At 38.5% G+C, this 20,897-nt stretch overlaps 1 protein-coding gene across 2 annotated transcripts; it reads right to left on the bottom strand.

Moving 5' to 3' along the window:
• Nucleotides 1-11,511: 11,511 nt before the first annotated feature.
• hprt1 (hypoxanthine phosphoribosyltransferase 1) lies at nt 11,512-20,653 on the bottom strand. 2 transcript variants are annotated; one of them, XM_052150146.1, is made up of 9 exons: nt 20,461-20,653; nt 15,219-15,325; nt 14,882-15,065; nt 14,539-14,604; nt 14,282-14,299; nt 14,108-14,190; nt 13,865-13,911; nt 12,981-13,057; nt 11,512-12,882 (listed from the first exon to the last, which is right to left on the bottom strand). In XM_052150146.1, exons 1-9 carry the CDS (start codon nt 20,482-20,484, stop codon nt 12,835-12,837), a joined length of 654 nt encoding a protein of 217 aa, XP_052006106.1. In that variant the 5' UTR covers nt 20,485-20,653; the 3' UTR covers nt 11,512-12,834. The 2 variants fall into 2 exon arrangements, with proteins under 2 accessions (XP_052006106.1, XP_052006107.1); XM_052150147.1 differs by lacking the exon at nt 20,461-20,653 and adding an exon at nt 20,078-20,198.
• Between the last annotated feature and the right edge of the window lie 244 nt (nt 20,654-20,897).

Genomic DNA, 20,897 nt, shown 5'->3' on the forward strand with positions numbered 1-20,897 from the left:
CAGTAAAAGATCTACAGCAGAAGACAGCTGTTCCACTGTATGTGTTAAATTAGAACATTTAGTTTTTTATTACTTTTGTAATGCTGAAGTGTTTGCTTACTCTTACAATCAGACATAGGGATGCTCCAAGAAAGCAGCAAACCCTCTGCAGAGGATTCCAGACCTGCCAGTAGTGCTCTGAATTAAAAAAAAATGATTCTGAATATAAAGGAATATTCCACGTTTAATACAAGTTAAGCTCAATCGACAGCATTTGTGGCATAATCAGTGCTAGACGGATGACTTGTGAATTGTAATCAGGTACTAATTACAAATTACATGACAAAAATACAATCATTATTGTAATCTTATAGATTACATTTTTGGGGTGATCTAATCCAATTACTTTCAAATAATTACATTTTATTTTATGTCACGTGCATTTGAGTAGAATAAACTTATATAACTTTAACATAAAAGTACAAAGTGGAAGGACATATATTCCATTATTTACTAACAAAAAGATCTCCTTATATCATTTTTAAACAGTGCATTAAACATTATATTAATTAAATAAATATAAAATCTAACAGCAATGACAATGCATGATCAAAGTTTATAATTCAAAACACTTAGAAATCAAGTCAATTTTAAGTGCATAAAACATTAGCAGCATTATGAATGAACATTACAGTACATTGTACATGAAATATAAAATATAAAAACTTTATAAAAACGTTCATCCTGAAACAATTTTAACCCTTACTGCTTACTCATTGTCCATAGCCTTCTAAAGCTGAGGACATTAAGGATAAAGCACGATATTATCTTTTGAACAGTAAGTATAATCTAAAAGAGCAGAATATTTTAAAATAGCAGAGTTCCACCAAGTCACACGGAACAATTGTGTCAAGTTTCATGCAGTGGATTCCAATGCATCAGCAGCAACATTAGAGCGATGGGCTTTGTTCCATATTGCAGCACATTTTGCAGTTGAACTATTGTGTATCCTGAGGCAGGACCCTTAGAGATGGATCCACTAGATCCTTTGAAGCAATAAACTTCAATGTGTGATCTGCACACCATTGGTGAGGTAGTAAGAAGTAATGAAGACTTTTTTCCAAACAAATCTAGTTATTTTTAAGTGCATAATACAATAGAAACATTGCATAAACAAACAGTGATGAACCTGAAATCAACAACAATTGCTAGGTCAAAGCTAACAAGTCAAAATTCTGACACACTTACTTTGAAGCCTTACTACTTAGTAATAGTCCATCCCCTATTCCTTAGCTGAGGTGCATATCTTACTGTTGTAACATAAAAGGAGCACATGCTCAAAATGTTCATCTATGAGACTATTGCGCTTTTGGCTTGTCACGGGTACGGTGAGTTTGTTCTGTTTGTTTTGTTATTTCTCTCCCTTTATATTGCAGGCGCTGCCGGCATGCATGATCTGTGTTTCCATGAGAACACTGATTGTTCCCTGGGGAATGCTGATCATGAAAATATTTAGCATGCTAGCAGCACCTGGTTCTCTTCTGATTCATTCCCTAATTAATCCCTTCATGTTGTCAGTATCTTTGCTAGATTGTTGTTTTGGTGTGAAGTAACTTACCTCACTCTCTCTGCCTAGTTGGTCCTGTCACATGGATCTTTTGATTGCCCATCTCTGCCTACGTTTCGGGAACGTGGTTGCCTTCCAGTTTGCTGTATGGTTGTTCTCTGCGCTCACAAATTTTCAACGGAGGATTGCCTTCCAGTCTGCTGTGCACTGGCTCTCTGCATCTCACTACACATCAACAGAGGATTCTTCACAAATCTGCTCCTGACTACCACGACGCACACACTTGCCTACAAACACACTTCACTGAGTCCTCACGGATCTGCCCACTAGGCAATCACAGTGAGCACGCATCCATGAGCTTCTCCCCCTGCTACTGCAGCCGGTGCCGGGTTCTCCATTCCTCGCCAGCATGGTTTAAGTTGCTATTTATCATTAATATATCCTTTGAACTGTTCCTCTGCTCTTGGATATCTTAAACGAAAACCGAAGGCATTGCCTGTGTTCTGGAACAATTGGATTATAAAAGTAGGCGTCCCTGAAATCTATCATCACAAACAATCTTACGGCATAATGGAGTGTAAAACATCTGCCATGCACAACACTCGGAATGGAAGGAACTTTAGAAAACAATTTAAATTCGAAAGATTTTTCGAAACCCGCCATCTTTCTTTGTGACCAGAAACTATGTGAAAAAGAATCCCCCGTGATGAACTTGGGGGCTTACAAGTTCTGTGGCTCCTTTCTGCAGCAACACCTGAACTTCATCCGCAAGGGCATCTACCTGGCATGGATATTGAACTACTGTGGTTATAATGCCAGTGTGTACAGGGGGTTGCCGGCAAAACTGTATATGACAGCCTCTTGAGAGAGTAGTCAGCATTCATTGGTTTGTTGTTATTGATCCATAATGAGCCAGCTGACTCTCCGTAAAACAGCCCACAGTTGACCTTACCACATCAGTGCTACTGTTTGTGCTTGTCTGCAGAGATGGGGGTGGGCGACGATTGGGGCCTTGGTGTAGCATGTGAGACTGATGCCCCCATCCGATGAGGAGGATTAAATGTAGGTTTTGCACCAACATTCTGATAGCGAGCAACAGGGGTTGCTGTAGGTGCCCTGGGGTCTGAAGATGTCCTTACATGATGGGAACGAGTCTCTGAGATGAGACACATCAATCCAGAGCTTCCTGTGCTGCCAGTCGGAAGATTCGACCAGGTAATAGCGGAAACCATCTGAAATTGTTCCGACAGGCCTCTGGCAAAGGGGATTGGGCAGACCAAACCTGGCTCTGTGCTTGCACTTGAGTGCCCAAAGCTGTGCCGCAATAGTTGCCAATGACACCCATTGCCTGCAACATATGTTCAGTTAGATCCATCACTAAAGGGTCAGATAATGATGCACTCAGGGAGATGTGCAACACAACAAATGTGCGCTAAAGAATTAGAAACACAGCCAAGACATGATATAGAGTTGACAGCAGTTCATCTGTGTGTCTGCACTCGATGCTGGGGCAGCATACATTCTCACGGAGTGCATCATCAGGAGATATGATGAGCGCCGCAACACTGGGTTCTGCAGGTGGCATGCTGTCAACACCCACTGCCTCCAGGTCCTGCATCACATTCAGTGTGCTGGCCAGTTGATCAGGATGCGGGGCCTTTGATGAACTCTGTATGCAGACACCAATACGGATGTGAAATCACAGCACTGAGGCATCATAAAGGATGTTCTTTGTGCACAACACATAAAAACATTCTCAAAGCCCTCTGCTGGTTGTGGGGTGTCCAGATTAATAAGGGCGAGCATTGCTTTAAACGTTACCTGCAAGGACATAACCACTGAAGATGACCCACCCAATTTGTCAGCCACATTATCACTGTCAAAGTGGTGTGACTGGGCCACAGGTAGACTTTCACCAATCACAGAGGTCGCAAATGGATTTGCGCCCAGAAGCGTGTCAGAGGCAGCCACTGACATCACATCTAACTCCTGTTCTGCATGCATATCTGGTGATGATGGCGGGCATGATTCAGACTCCACTTTGCCCTGTGCCTCTGTTGTAGGCTGATCTCTAGCCAGCAGTGGCAGTAAAAGATCTACAGCAGAAGACATCTGTTCCACTGTATGTGTTAAATTAGAACATTTAGTTTTTTATTACTTTTGTAATGCTGAAGTGTTTGCTTACTCTTACAATCAGACATAGGGATGCTCCAAGAAAGCAGCAAACCCTCTGCAGAGGATTCCAGACCTGCCAGTAGTGCTCTGAATTAAAAAAAAATGATTCTGAATTTAAAGGAATATTCCACGTTTAATACAAGTTAAGCTCAATCGACAGCATTTGTGGCATAATCAGTGCTAGACGGATGACTTGTGAATTGTAATCAGGTACTAATTACAAATTACATGACAAAAATACAATCATTATTGTAATCTTATAGATTACATTTTTGGGGTGATCTAATCCAATTACTTTCAAATAATTACATTTTATTTTATGTCACGTGCATTTGAGTAGAATAAACTTATATAACTTTAACATAAAAGTACAAAGTGGAAGGACATATATTCCATTATTTACTAACAAAAAGATCTCCTTATATCATTTTTAAACAGTGCATTAAACATTATATTAATTAAATAAATATAAAATCTAACAGCAATGACAATGCATGATCAAAGTTTATAATTCAAAACACTTAGAAATCAAGTCAATTTTAAGTGCATAAAACATTAGCAGCATTATGAATGAACATTACAGTACATTGTACATGAAATATAAAATATAAAAACTTTATAAAAACGTTCATCCAAAAACACTGAAACAATTTTAACCCTTACTGCTTACTCATTGTCCATAGCCTTCTAAATCTGAGGACATTAAGGATAAAGCACGATATTATCTTTTGAACAGTAAGTATAATCTAAAAGAGCAGAATATTTTAAAACAGCAGAGTTCCACCAAGTCACACGGAACAATTGTGTCAAGTTTCATGCAGTGGATTCCAATGCATCAGCAGCAACATTAGAGCGATGGGCTTTGTTCCATATTGCAGCACATTTTGCAGTTGAACTATTGTGTATCCTGAGGCAGGACCCTTAGAGATGGATCCACTAGATCCTTTGAAGCAATAAACTTCAATGTGTGATCTGCACACCATTGGTGAGGTAGTAAGAAGTAATGAAGACTTTTTTCCAAACAAATCTAGTTATTTTTAAGTGCATAATACAATAGAAACATTGCATAAACAAACAGTGATGAACCTGAAATCAACAACAATTGCTAGGTCAAAGCTAACAAGTCAAAATTCTGACACACTTACTTGAAGCCTTACTACTTAGTAATAGTCCATCCCCTATTCCTTAGCTGAGGTGCATATCTTACTGTTGTAACATAAAAGGAGCACATGCTCAAAATGTTCATCTATGAGACTATTGCGCTTTTGGCTTGTCACGGGTACGGTGAGTTTGTTCTGTTTGTTTTGTTATTTCTCTCCCTTTATATTGCAGGCGCTGCCGGCATGCATGATCTGTGTTTCCATGAGAACACTGATTGTTCCCTGGGGAATGCTGATCATGAAAATATTTAGCATGCTAGCAGCACCTGGTTCTCTTCTGATTCATTCCCTAATTAATCCCTTCATGTTGTCAGTATCTTTGCTAGATTGTTGTTTTGGTGTGAAGTAACTTACCTCACTCTCTCTGCCTAGTTGGTCCTGTCACATGGATCTTTTTGATTGCCCATCTCTGCCTACGTTTCGGGAACGTGGTTGCCTTCCAGTTTGCTGTATGGTTGTTCTCTGCGCTCACAAATTTTCAACGGAGGATTGCCTTCCAGTCTGCTGTGCACTGGCTCTCTGCATCTCACTACACATCAACAGAGGATTCTTCACAAATCTGCTCCTGACTACCACGACGCACACACTTGCCTACAAACACACTTCACTGAGTCCTCACGGATCTGCCCACTAGGCAATCACAGTGAGCACGCATCCATGAGCTTCTCCCCCTGCTACTGCAGCCGGTGCCGGGTTCTCCATTCCTCGCCAGCATGGTTTAAGTTGCTATTTATCATTAATATATCCTTTGAACTGTTCCTCTGCTCTTGGATATCTTCATCTTGCTCTTGCTGGATGTCAGCAGGATTATATCTCCGCATCTAACTGGGCTCTGGAGATGATGGCGTTGCAGCTCACTGAACTTTGTCAAACTTTTGTTGAACTTTTGTTCAACACCTCTGTCGTTCAACAACTCTTCCAACCTCTTGATCCTGGTCTCACTCAGGATGCACCCTCATCAGCTCCGGCAGTTCCCCACGTTTCTGGGTGCTTAGAGGCTTGTATCCCTCCTCCAACCCCATTTTCAGGTGAGGCAGGATCCTGTACCACATTCCTTTCACAATGATCCTTATTCTTCACATTAAAACACTCTGCTTTGACGTCGGAGACAATGAAGTTGGCTTGTGTAATCACACACATCACTGGAAGAGCTGGTGAATGGGGGACTGCCAAGTGGGACAACAGACATCTCTGTTGCGCTTCATTTCACACCTTCTCCATGGAGCTCCGCCAAGTGTTTGATCACTCTAGGTCGGGAGGCGGCGAGAGTCTTATCTGGACTGTCTCAGGGAGATCAGCAAGTCTCAGATTATGCACTCGAGATCCGCACCCTGGCTGCTTCTCGTGAGTGGAATGATCATGCCATGTGGGTAGTCCATATGGTTCTTCGTGGGCTTTCCGACAACATCCAGGACAAAATCTATCCTTTGGATCAGCCTCCAAGCTTCAACGATTTGGTGGATCTGGCCATCCGATTAGATGAACGTCTGGCCCTACGCCGTTGGCGCCACTCTCCAACCTCCCTGATGGCTGGCCATCCAACCCAGTCCACTGCTTCAGCCAGATCACCAGAATCACTGCCCGATGCAGGGCCCATGCAAGTTGGGAGAACTCGGATCTTGCATAAGGAGAAGCAGCATGCCTCGTTCAAGGATTATTCTTTCATTGTGCATTCTCATTATTCTTCTCCACCTTGGTCAAGGTGGAGAAGAGCGCTTTTCATGCACAGTCAGTTCCATTCCTTGGGTTCATCGTTTCGTCCGAGGGAGTGCGCATGGACCCTGTTAAGGTCAGAGCCATCTCCAATTGTCCAACCCCAGATTCTTGCAAAGCTTGCAGAGGTTCGCTCATTTCTATCGGAGCTTTATTCGGAATTACAGCCAACTCGCTGCACCTCTGACAGATCTCACCTCCACCCGCACTGATTTTTGTTGGTCTCCATGGGCAGAGGCTGTGCTTTCTAAATTAAAGAAGCCGTTTTCTACTGTACCAATCCTATCTTCTTCATACAGAAAGTTACATCCGTGAGCCTTTTTTCACACTGTTTAACACCAGCAGAACAGATCTATGACATCGGTAATAGAGAATTGCTGGCTGTCCAGTTGGCTTTGGGTGAGTAGCGTCATTGGTTAGAGGATTTTGGGATACCTTTCGTGTCTGTACTGATCATAAGAATCTACAGTACATTCGTAGCATCAAACGTCTTAACTCTAGACAGGCTCGGTGGCACTATTTTTCACCCTTTTCATTTCATTCTCTCATATTTCCCGAGCTCTAAAAACATCAAGTCTGACTTGTCCTCCACGGTCCCACCGGATACATTTTACTTTCCACTCGAGTGGTTGGTATTGTATCCTGGGAGGTGGAGGCTAAAGTCTGTGCTGTGCTACGAAACACCATATCCCCATCTATGTGCCCAGTGGGTCAGTTGTTTGTTCCATGATCAGTTTGGATGCAAGTCCTACAGTGGGGTCAGTCATAGAACATCGCTTGTCTTCCAGGGGCAACTCGCACCCAGATGCTCTTCAGACAGCGATTCTCGTGGCCATCGCTTGCGTAGGACGTATGCTGGTTCATAGCCGTTTACCTCGTTTGCATAACAAATAAGACCTCCTGTAAGCCTCCGGCTAGGCTCCTCAATCACTCTCTGTCACTTCTAGACCCTGGTCGCACATAGCCATGGATTTTGTAACTGGTCTTCCCCCTCCCATGGCAACACAGTAATTTTGACTGTTGTGGACTGGTTCACGAAGGCAGCTCATTTCTTTCCCCTCCCCAAATTACCCACAGCGAGGGAGACCGCGGTGGCAGTCATAAACCACGTCTTCCGCATTCATGGCCTCTTGGTCGATGTTGTAAAATTGGCTATAACTTTACACAAAAAAGGTTAGTTAGTGATTTCACTAAAATCACATTGACACGCATAATGTTTACGTTTTGTGGCTATGTTTATATTTACGGATTGGCCCCATTCACTTCCATTGTTTTGTCACAGATTTTTGGCTTCTTTTTTTTGGGACAAGTTTAAATAAATGTTTGTGGTAGACAACATTATGCCACAAATTCTGTCAATTGAACTTGTATTGAACTTGAAGAGACAATGTCCCTAAATATAGACTAAATTTAAAAACACAGGCTTTTGTGTTTATACATTTAATTTCCACAAGTCTTAAGTGATAGCTTCGCTGTATAAGCATAGCCTTGACATAACACTACAATGGTGATGACGCTCTAAACCCAATTTCGCATGAAACAGCTTTACAGAGAACACGCCCACGATGAACAAATGCCAGTCACATGTTTCTTCACAGCTCACTGCAAGGCCTCTGTTTGGCAACAGACAATGTTTCTTTTCTCTTCTTCTAATTAGAGACACAAGATTTTGTGCTAGGCGACTGCAAGGTCATTACGCAGGTCAGGTGATGGTAACTTATGCTGAGTTTTTGTAGAGGAAATCAACCTCTACTAAAATAATTAAATAATAATAAAAATAATAAGGAAAAGCATTTTTAAGGCACTTAATCTTAAAGATTTTGAGTGAACAGTTTAAACAAAAAATAAGCAAGTGGAAGAGGGTAGCAAGGGTTTGCAGCAGCCTTTTCTACTGAGTACAAATTAATGGAAATAATATTATCAGAATATAATCTATAAAAGCTAGGAACTTGTTTGTTGAAGGAACAAGTTGGCTGCTTTAAAATGCATGACAACATCCTGAGGGTATACATTGTGCCTAAGTAAGAACGTGCCACGACACTGCAGGTCCACTCCTCCTCCGTTACTCTGCGGGGGATTTTGTAAAGCTCACGCTCCCACACAGCTTTGCACGAGACCATACAATGACATTTTGTGCTTTTTATTTTTTCCCATTTCGGCGCCATTTTCGATTGCACCCGAGGTAAGTAAAACAATTTTGTTTTAAGTTATTTTTTTTTCAGGTATTTCCCTTCCTTGTTCTCACGCTGTCAAGTTATGTGTTGTTCCTTAATTTCTGAAGCGTCAGACCTTCCGAGAGAGACGGAGGTATCTGACGCGCATATTGTGCACTATATTTCGCCTTAAATACTTTTGAGTCTTTGTTTGAAAACGGTGCGGTAGCCTAGTTGAGCGCGCGAAGTTCTAAACTTTATTGGAACTTTGACTGCACGAGCGTAATTCAAAAGATGTTTCATCTTGACGCGTCAATCAGATACGTTTTTATTTATCTATCAGTTTGTATTTAACTCGCATTTCTCAATATATCTTCATAACAAACATCCTCTTTTTATATACGTACGAAGTTTTCTATTTATGGAACCTGTATAATGGCAACTGAGGAAACACACCACGATCTATTGTTATCCTATTTGAAGGAGGCCAGCAACTAACATTTACGTTGGTAATGCATTATTATACATTTTAATGTATACTACGACTGTGGACTACTTAATTTTGATATACAATTATTGTACAAAATGCTAGGCAGGCGTAACTACAACTATCCAGCTGAATGTGCGTAGTCTCTACGGTTTTTTTTTTTTTTTTTACCTCAGCATAGCGTGTCAAAAAAGATAAAGATACAATTTCTATATAATTATACATTTTTCGTTGCACTGAAAATGATGATGATTCATTTTTACAAATGTGTGTTCCGTTTGCTTTTTCAATTGAGACATGTTGACCACAATTAGCGCAGAAAATAGTTGTCTAGAAACTATTTACATTTATGTAATTTGATATTTATCAATTACGTATTTATTTTAAGAACAAGAAAGGTCACCGTGGGACGTCTATACACCAGACCTTGACATGTGAATTGAGGATATGTCTGGTCATGTCTGACTTGGCGAGGGCTCTTATTTCATGTAGGGCCTACTTTATTAGTTGCTAACCAACAACTAGGCTTACAAACAACAAGCCATCACTTAAAATGATGTATTCCCTCAATTTTAATACATATGTATCTTTGGAACTGAAAATTACTTTGTAATGATAGTCTGTATACATTTGCAGCTTATACCATTATTTTTATACCAGTGTGTGTATATAGATTGTTTTGGATTCCCTAGTACAAAAATAAACAGTTTGTAATCTGTTTACAGTTAAGGGCACCTCGGATGAACACTTGAGGCCTGTCTCCCCTGTTATTCCTCTCAGACTCATCAGGGGGCCCCTGTACTCTTAAAGGAACATTCCAGGTTCAATACAAGTCAAGCTCAATCGACAGCATTTGTGGCATAATATTGTTTAACACACAAAAAAATTTCTACATGCCCCTTTTCTTAAAAAAAAAAAAAAAAAAAAGGAATTATCTTGGTTCCAATGGAGCCCATACAATGGGGCCAATCTGTAAATGTTAAAATACTCACAATTTCAAGTTTGATGTAACCAATATGCACATTAACATGATTTCATTGTGATAAAATAACCTTTCCTTGTCAAGTTATATCCAATTTTACAACTTTGTTGCCATTACAATGTAGTCAACAAACCCTGAAATGACTGTAAAAATTACAACTCAAATAATACATAAATTATCTCCATTCACTTGCATTGTAAGTGCTTCACTTTAACTTTTTTTTTTTTTTTAAGGAGGGATGAGGTGAAATTATTTTTGTTGTAATCAACAATATGCCAAAGATGCTGTCAACTGAGCTTCACTTGTATTGAACCCGAAATATTCCTTTAAGAAAAGGTTGAACCACTGATTACACCAAGAAATATTTCCATAATTATATTACTTCCAATGGAATGCAGTGAATGCAGCCAATCTGTAAATGTTAAAATAATAATGATTTCAAAAGTATGGCATCAAGATGTAAACAGTATGTTTGTTAACATGGTTTTTGTGATAAAATCGCTTACTAACCTTTTTTGTGTAGTTATATCCAACATTACAACTACATTGCCATGACAATGTACTGCCGTGAACACAAACTTCACAGCTAAAATTCTACACATTTTAACAGAAGAATTAATGTAATTTCTGCTTTTAATCCCAACAAAAATTAGCCCCATTCACTTGTTGTAAGTGCCTTACATTAACCTCAAAAAACATTTTTTAAAGAAACATTTAAGAAACATTTTTTTTTGGTCATAATCAACATTATGCCACAAATCCTGTCACTCAAGCTTAACTTGTATTTAACCTGGAATATTCCTCTAAGGGTTCAACAATGTAATGTCACATGGAGTAAATGAGAATGAATGCATCTAATGCTTTATGACAACAGTCTTCAACATGCTGTGGAGAAGGAAATGTAGACCATGAAGAGTTGCAGGTAGAACACCAGATCCGAAGGTAATGTACTATAGCAGCACATAAATACTGGAGGTGAATGTGGTGTTATCCAGTATTCCTGTTCTGCTGTAGTAAGGCCTGTCAGCACTAACAAACCCTTAAGAGCCACTTCAGATCTTCACCAATGTTTGCATTTATGTGATGGAAAAACAGCAGTGCCTTCTCTGTACTGTAGATAACCAATGCATATAAATAAAACCAGTAATGTCAAAATGACTTAACTTCTTTGAGTGCACCTGGTTCTTCACATTGAAAACAATAAAAAAATACTGTAGCTTTAGGATTTACATACACCTGCATGCTGTGTACAGAGTTTCTCCAGAATAGAAAGTAGAGAATAGGCTCATTTTGACTTTAACGGTTAAAACCATTTTAATAATATATTGACAAGTGCAGAACAATTTTAAGTTTAATCCAACACTAAAGACAATAATGTAATAAATGATAACGTCTTAATGTTGGGGCAATATTAAGTCATGAATTTGACAAGAGCAGTTTAGGAGAAAAATTGATTTGGGAGAACACAAAACTATTTTTAATAATTTAATCTGAAAGCTGCAAACTGACAGGCTGTTGCAAAATAGTAAGGTCAGAACATTATTTTTTAATTGTGCTCAGTCTCTTCATTACAGTATTTATATGGTAGCATAAGTGGTCATCCAACTTACCATATAAGGCACCATTATTTTTCCTTTTAATTTCATTTATGTAATTATGAACCAGAAATTTAGTAATTGGACAAATAAATATATTTGCATACAAAATTAACAAAATTACAAAACAGAAAAAAAGAAATGAAAACATGAGGATGTGATATTTGGCTTTAAAGCGTCAATAAGTTTAAAATGAGGTTGGAAAATCATGTTGCACTTCGCCTTTGTAGAAACATTCACGTGTAATAGCATTCAATCACTGATATTAATAATTATTGACAGAGTGCATATTACAGTGACAATTCATAATGCAGTACACTGCAAATAGTCTTTGGGAAATATTAATGTTCTCCCTTAGCCATCTGAGCAAACTCAATAATTGTGTGTTCTTTAAAATACTAAATAGAAAAGAAAGCCAACCTAAAAATCTTATATTGTTTTATCTATAAATTTAAACACCTATCCATTATTTTACACAAATCTATATACAAGGATGCAAATTACTCACCTTTCAGCTAGTGACCTTTTTTTAAGCCAATTTTCCAGATTATTTGGTAAAATGTTTAACTTATTAAAATAACTTGAAATGGGCACTTGAAAACTTAAAGCTTTAAATACATAATAATCACTGAGAATATACCCCTGGAACACCTGCGATGACTTTTTCAATCTTTCATGAGTTTGCATCCTTGTTTAAAATTCAAGAAATTTTGTCCCTTACCAAACTGTTTATTAAATGGTTGTTTAAAACACCCATTCTAAGGAACATGGAGCAGCAGTCTCCAGACTACTAGTCTCAAAACTGAACTTTGCAGTTACTGTAAGTTTGATAGCAGGTGGCTTGTGGAGGTATAAACAAATTCAAATGTAAGGTGCATTAACAGCACACACTGCTGAGACCCTGATTGGAGGACCTGCTTAGCTGTGGTGAGCTGCACTACTGAAAACTACAAAATTGACAATTTTGTTTTTTGATTTTTTAAAAACAAGTGACACAGCTAGAGGGGTGAAGTTCAGGGTTTCTCATGCTTTGTACTTCTCCTTTCCTGTTTCACTGATGACACAGATGTGCTGCAAGTCAAAATGAGGGACAAAATTAGCAGAAATTTCCACAACCATGATTTTCTTAAAATTAAAAGATACTTATATTCTGACAGGTCACCACTTACATTTAAATCCCTAAAGTACTCATTGTAGTCAAGAGCATATCCAACCACAAATTTGTCAGGAACCTCAAATCCTACAACTAGAGGACAAAGGATGGGGAGAAAAACTGCATTTTTAACTGGTTTTATTTGCACCTTAATGCCAGAAAGTCTTAGAGTGTAGCCTTGTGGCCAACGTATAGCACTGCACTAAAATGCCCTTAAAGGGAAAGTTCACCCAAAAAAAAAATTCTCATCATTTACTCGCCCTCATGCCCTCCCAGATGTGTGACTTTCTTCTGCAGAACACAAAGAAAATCCAAAATGCACATAAAATAAATCCATTGGGTAAGAAACAGATCAATACAAGTCAGTTATTATCATAAATTCTCCTCCCTGGCCAGTAGATGGTGACATGCAAGAAGAATGTAAATCACCAAAAACAAAAGAGGAATGTGAATATGGATATTGATAGTAAATATTACTTAAATATTGATCAGTTTCTCAACCACATCTATTGTATTGCTTCTGAAGACATCCTAGATTTAACCACTGGAGTCTTATGGATTACTTTTATACTGCCTTTATGTGCTTTTGAAACTTTTGGTACCCATTCACTTGCATTGTAAGGACCTATTATTAATATTTTTCTAAAAATGTGTTTAGCAGAAGTCATACATATCTGGTATGGCATGCGCATGAGTAAATGAAAAGAATCGCAGTAATCAAAATAAGTGACTTGATCCCCATAAAATCAATATGCTTAAATTGTTTAAAAATTATTAGAATGCACCCATTTATAAAAAACATGAATCCTTACTGTATTAAAGCCATTAAGTAGTACACACTACATGTATTGAATACTGAAAACGTAAAAGCTGGAAAGCATATTCAGTAGAATAACTCACAGTCTGGTCTGTAGCCAACACTCCTGGGTGTCCTCTTCACAAGCAAACTACAAATGAATGAATAAATGGAATCAATAAGGAATACGTTCATATTCATCTCAGACTCAAAATAATAAACAAAAGATAAGAGCTGTTGAACAGAGTGCAAGCAAAACTGATCAGCAATATTTACAAGGCTTACAACATTTACTTAAACCTAACAAAGACAGACAACTTCCATTTTATTTTATTTTCAATATTTACCTGGCCACTTTAACCATTTTTGGATTATATTGCTTGAGAAGTTCTAACAGGGTCTTCATCGTCTTCCCAGTATCAATGATGTCCTAATAAACAAAAATTACACAAAATATTAAATATTTGCTGGACAATAAGATATTATAAATATTTTGATATAAAGAATTAGTTACAAAATACCTCAACAATCAAGACGTTCTTTGGTGCCAAACAGAAAATTCCAAAAAGAAAAAAGGAGTAACCATTGGTTTTGTTTTTGTTTTTTACATATATTTGCATAAGACATGGAGACAACATTAACCAAGGGCTATAACTGATAAATGTACAGTATTTTGCCTTTATGCCCAAAAACAGACTTCTTTTTTTTTTAATGATTATAGACTTACTAAAACTAGCATCATGTAAAAGATTATATATCTTCAAAAGAGGATATTTACCTTCCCTGTGAGAGTGGACAGATCATCTCCACCAATTACTTTGATTTCACCTGTAGATTGGTCATTCTGTTTTTTTTTAACACATAAAAAAAGTGTAAGGTAGGAATGGAGACATTTCCATAAGTTCCATCAATTCTGTGTGATATTTACTAAACAAGCAACAACACTCAACTCTCAACCTTGTAACAAATTTGCACTGAAACTTAAATTTTCATTCATGTTTCATGGTAATTAAATACATATGTTGATATAACAAATAGAAGGCACTGAGAAACAGAGACAGGCCTTATTACATTTAACAGGTAAAAATCCATATAGAAGGGTGAATGATTAATAGTCTTACTTGGTAACTCTTTAGGCGAATAAAGTCCACTGTCAATGGAATAGAACGATCACTGTTGCGATTAAGGGCTTTGATGTAATCTAGTAGGTCAGCAAAGAATTTGTAGCCCCCTTTGAGCACACACAGAGCCACAATATGGTGCCCACCCATGTCCTTCATGATGTCTCTGGCCAGACGTTCGGTTCTATAGGGGTCAGTTAAGAAAGACTAATCAGTTTTACCTACTCACAATGTCACTAGTCTTCAGTTAGCATAGCCTTTATTTAAAAAAATAAAAAAATAAAAACAATTGTACATGCAAAATGAACAAGAAGTTAAAGAAAGATGCGCCAAATACCTGTCCATTATGAGTCCATGTGGAATATACACTCGTTCCAAGTCAGATGCATAATGTTTTGGTATACAGAAGAGGTCCAGGTCATAACCTTGCTCCTCATCACTGATCTAAAATACACAAATTAAATCATGTCATATAATACCTGATAGGGTAAAGAACAGTGAGGAGTCTATTTGACTGTTAAAATGTTATCAAGTACAGGGTTTCTCAACCACTGGGTTATGGATCATTGTCTGCTGGATCACAAGATCTGCATCATGATTTCAAATGACAAATTAGAGGGATAGAACTGTATATTTTTTATATTTGGGGCAGCAGTGACCTATATTGTCAAATCTTGTTAATATCTCCAGGTTTATGTAAATGACCGTAAGAGGCAGCATTTCTCTGACAATAATCATTAGCTGTCCAATTACAATAAGTCATCAATGCTGCAAATCCTTCTTTTTGGACAAGGTCCCTTTACGTAACAGTGCATTCCCTAGCTCCATGCATTATCGTGCTAATCTGAATGCAATCCAATCTCTGGACATCATCATTCCAGAGCAGCAGTCCCAAGTAGGGTTACCACCCATCCCATAATATATGGGATCGTCCCGTATTTGAATAAACTATGTGTCCCATATGGCTGGTCCAATGGCGTCACCGCAAAATCATTCAAGATCATTAATTTAACCTTGATATTCGTTGCTTGGAAATTGTACCTACAGTGGGTAAGGGACCGTCTGACAACTTCAGCCATCCGCACCAAAGCTACAAATTACAATACAAAGTACCTATTAATTTATTCCGCCAAACCAGCCCCCCGGGTGGGTCATGAATGATTGACTGACATTCAAAAAAAATTGGATTGCAGTGGGCAAAAGGTTGAGAAAACCTGATCTAGCAGACAGCAACATAAGCATGAAATAGGGCAGTAGGGGAAAGGGAATCTTTCCTTTAATCTATGGATGTGCAAAATTACCAATTTTCATAGTCGATTAGTCGGTGCCAAGGATCATAATGTACAAGTAGTCTCCGTAATGTGCACATGACCCCATTCAGATGTGTTTCAGAGGGATATACGGACACAAAGTGCAGCACTTCAACATAGTGACTAACAAATATTCAAGAAATAACATATTTTTGCACAAAAATATCAAAGTAAGAAAAGTAAAAAGAAAGGCTCAAATACAGAGTAGCATGAAAGCACTTATGCGCATCCTGAACGCAGAATGATGCACTTCAATATAACCGGATATCTTCAGGGCGATCCCTGCTTCACATTCGAAAGCGCAGAACTGCAAGATAATATTAAATCTAGTTCATCAAGCATTTAATATATGTTTTTTCTGCAACCATTCATTTAAGAAGTGGCAAACATAATCAGCAAAATACTTTAACCTCTCCACAGTACATTTCAAATGTGGGAATATTACTCGCAGCAGAGGATTTAAAGCCAAAGAGTCTAGAAATTTTGTATCACCCCGCCCCAATTTGGAATGTCCATTTCCCACAACTTAGTAGGTCCTCGTGGTGGCACGGTTACTCACCTCAATCTGGGTGGTGGACGAGAAGTCTCACCCCGGATTTCCACCAACTGCGGAACGGCTGCGGATCGACTCCGCTGCGTGTCGGATCCGTGCTCTGCCGTCCTTCAATACCTACCAGATACGGATTTGTTGCGGAACGGCTGCGGCCATGACTGACAGCTGAAGTCACGAGGACACACGATATCTCGCGAATTTACGCATGATCGCGCGATATAACAGGATGTAGTTTCTATAAACAGAACTACAAAACCAGCAACAGTTTGTTTCCATCCAGAGGAGTACAGGGGAAACATCTATTTGCTGACCTGCTGATCTCCCTTTTTGTGGAGATTATTGTGATTCTACCATGGGTAAGTACAATATTTATAATTGATCAACTTATAAAATGCTAAATGTTTATTTTGGGTTCCTTTTTGAATGTATTGGGAAAGTAGTAGGTTGTGTAAAAAGTTAACTATTGTTCTTGTTGGAAAAGGAAAAAGTATATAAAACAAAATTTGTTTGGTTTAAATTGTACTTATGAGTGACAATAATGTTTTGGTTTTGTTTCTGTGCTCGACTTCCTGCGGCGCTCTCCGGCATCCGGCAAAAATAGAAACTCTGCGTATCTTCTCCGGAGGGCTGCGGTCGCCGGAGCTGGGACGGAGTCGGAACGCAGCCGTTCCGCAGTCAGTGAAAATGCACACATTGACTTTAATGGAAACCTATTGACTCCGCCGCCGTTCCTGAGCGGATCCGCAGCCGTTCCGCAGTTGGTGGAAATCCGGGGTCAGTTGCCTCCGCTTCGGAGACAGTCAATAAGCATATCTTATCACGTGGCTCGTTGTGCAGGACAGCAGAGACTACCAGCATATGGAGGCTCATGCTACTCTCCGTGATCCATATGCCCCATTGAGAGCGAGAACCACTAATTGTGGCCACGAGAAGGTAACCATGTGACTCTACCCTACCTAGCAACCGGGCCAATTTGGTTGCTTAGGAGACCTGGCTGGAGTCACTCAGCACACCCTAGATTCAAACTTGTGACTCCAGGAGTGGTAGTCTGCATCAATACTCCTTGAGCTACCCAGGCCCCCAGAAATTAATTGTTAATTTGGCGCTTTACTGTAACAATGCACGAAGATTAAACCTAAAGCATTAAAGAGACAAAACATCTTGTAGAGGGTTTTACAGTGCTGACTGTTCACTGTTAATCACAGCAAGCTATAATCACGCAAAAACACCCTCCAAGAAGTTGTGTCTCCCATTAAAACCACCACCACAAAAATATTAATAATCGACCCCACTTATCGACTAAAGATGTTAAACTGCTATACGAGTAAGTATGGTTAGTGGAGACGATCCGTGTCTTACAAATCTATGTGAAAGTTAAGGAAGGTCTGTTCTTACAGTTATTATTTTCTTCTAGGATTTCTAGATTTAACGCAAAACAAAAATCTCTTTAAACCTGAGCTTTTATCCTTTAGCTTTTGTGGGCAATTAGTCAGGCACCATTTGGTAATTCATAGACACAAACAATGCACTCCCCTTTAATTTATACCATGACATACTAGAACACATGTATTGTTGGCTCTTGGTCTTTGGCTTGTTCACTAGGGGGCATGTAAACATAAATTTTAAAGCATGATTTTAAATCATGTTTTCATTTGAACTGCACAGTGAGGACATTACTGACATTGCAGCATAGTTTTCTGTAAAGATGCTTTGAAACTACTAGCGTTTTGAAAAGCGCTATACAAATAAAAATGACTCGACTTATCACTAGAGCATTTTTTTCTCAAGTAACTTTGGAGAAAAGCACTGGATAAATAAAGAAATGTCATCTTTAAAATCCAATTACATAAAATTGCAATCTGTCTTGTCAAAGGAACAGAGAACCTTGTGCATTCTCAGTGTAAAAAACAATAAAATGACAAATATTTCTAGTGCAGATATGGACCTCTTTATGACAGACTGGTCATATCTACCCTTTCTTACTGTGGGAAGCAAAGTCCAAGGAACACACACATTCCCAGAGAAACAGAAGTTGACCAACTTGTCTTTTGTTTGTTCTTTCCAAATGTTTGATCACATTGTCCATGAAGGACTTTCAGACAAAAGCAGAGCCTCCCCCCTTCCAGTTTACTGCTGGTATCAGGACCTGAGATTGAAACCCCAAAGCACAATTCACATTCATATCACACCTGAAAAGACATGGATTTTAAAAGGCTAGTCTGCAAAGCTTCAATGTTTTTATTATCAAACTATCACCGGAGCGCACATTACAAAATGATGTATGCTATCAGACCTGTGTAACCATATTTAAAAGACACCTATATGTTCTGCTATAGATTCACATGTCACATATCTCCATTCAGCCCTGTCAGAATATTAAGCCAAAAAAGACGATGAATGGTCAGATACTGTTCATTCTTTAGTTAAAAGGAATATTTTGTGTTTAATACAAGTTAAGCCCAATCGACAGCATTTGTAGCATAATGTTGATTACGACTATAGCACTTAAAATGGGAGTGAATGTGGACAATTGTTGGACCGTTTAAAAGGCAGAAATGTAAAGCTTTTAATTTTATTAACACACTAACATTAATCCTTCTGTTAAAACGTGTGTAATATTTGAGCTAAGTTGTTTAAATCGTTGTTATTAGTCGTTTAAGGGTTTACAGCGTTGTGGCATGGAGTTGTAAAATTGGACATATCTTCACACAGAAGAGGTTAGTAAGCGATATGATCACACTAAAATCATGTTAACACTCACAATGTTGATATCTTGTGGATACTTGAAACAGTGAGTACTTCAACGTTTACGCCACGTTTGCCCCATTGACATCCATTGAAAGTGCCAACAAAAGGAGGAACAATTCAAAATAAATGTTTGTGGTAATCAAAATTATGCCAGAAATATTGTTGATTTAGCTTAACTTGTACTGAATCCGTAATATTTCTTTAACAGGTGACAGAATGCCCCTGGTTACAGTTGACTAAGGCTGTTTCAAGTGAGCTAGCTGTCTAGACAGCTTTCACATTCAAAGCCAATAGTACTGTATACCAACGAAGTTTGTTTTCAGTGATCAGTACTTAAGCGTTAGTTTATATTAATTAATAAATCACACACATAAATTACTAAGCATGTCTAAAAATATATCGCAAAAATAAATAATTTACGCTTTCGAATCTCATTTGACAAAGAAGTGTCGTTCGCATGCACACAACGGCACCATGCTCACAAAACCCACATTTATTATTAATTTATTACAAACAGAATCCTTCGATACAAACTAATAACATCCCACAAATCGGCGAATGAATATTAATCGCTTTTTAAAATACCTCTAAATGCGCTAGTCGACCACTACTCGTTCTTTGTATTCAACAATTATCGTGTGTTCATCATCTGATATACGTCCAAAAGAAAAACGGAGCACGTGCATTCCCGCCAGACAGCATTTTCTAATTACGTGCAGAAATGAAAGACAAGCATCACATGTGCCATGCGTGAAACGCGTGCTTTCCGTCCAGGCCTTACTATATACTTCACGGCAACACAAATTAATCACCATATATGCATGCAATCATTACTTAAGAAAACAAAACTATTCAATTAGTCTACCAAAAGACATCTTTAAATAATTTGCTTAAGCATCGTCACTAATCGCAAGGTTCGCACTCCGGTAGAAATGATTGAAGGCATGAACGTATACAGCAATACCTACCACGATACAGCTGATAGACGCCATGTCCGTCCCTACCGAGTTGCTGCTGCAAAAGTCCTCGATTCCGACCAGAAATGCCCGGCAGTCTCAATTAAATCTCTAAAGGACTGAACGAGCTCAATTTCTATCTTCCGCACATTACACCGTTGGCGTTATAGTATTTGGGAAGCGATAGAGCCTGCCGGCCAATCAGCAGTGAGGACGCACACAGACAAATCGCTTACATTAAAGAGATACCAGCCAAATGAAAATTGCGACCAAGTCATAGCTTATTCCCAAAGCTTCCCTACATTAAAACGAAACCTATTATTAAATCAAACAATCAAAAACAAGATGAAAAAAAAAAAAACAAATCTGCTATATTCTAGTCAAATGTGCTTAATTCGATATATGGCTTAGTTTACGGCATCACAATAAGATGTTCCCACAATCCAACT

Source organism: Xyrauchen texanus, chromosome 19 (assembly GCF_025860055.1).
Source record: "Xyrauchen texanus isolate HMW12.3.18 chromosome 19, RBS_HiC_50CHRs, whole genome shotgun sequence".
Classification (NCBI taxonomy): Eukaryota; Metazoa; Chordata; class Actinopteri; order Cypriniformes; family Catostomidae; genus Xyrauchen; species Xyrauchen texanus.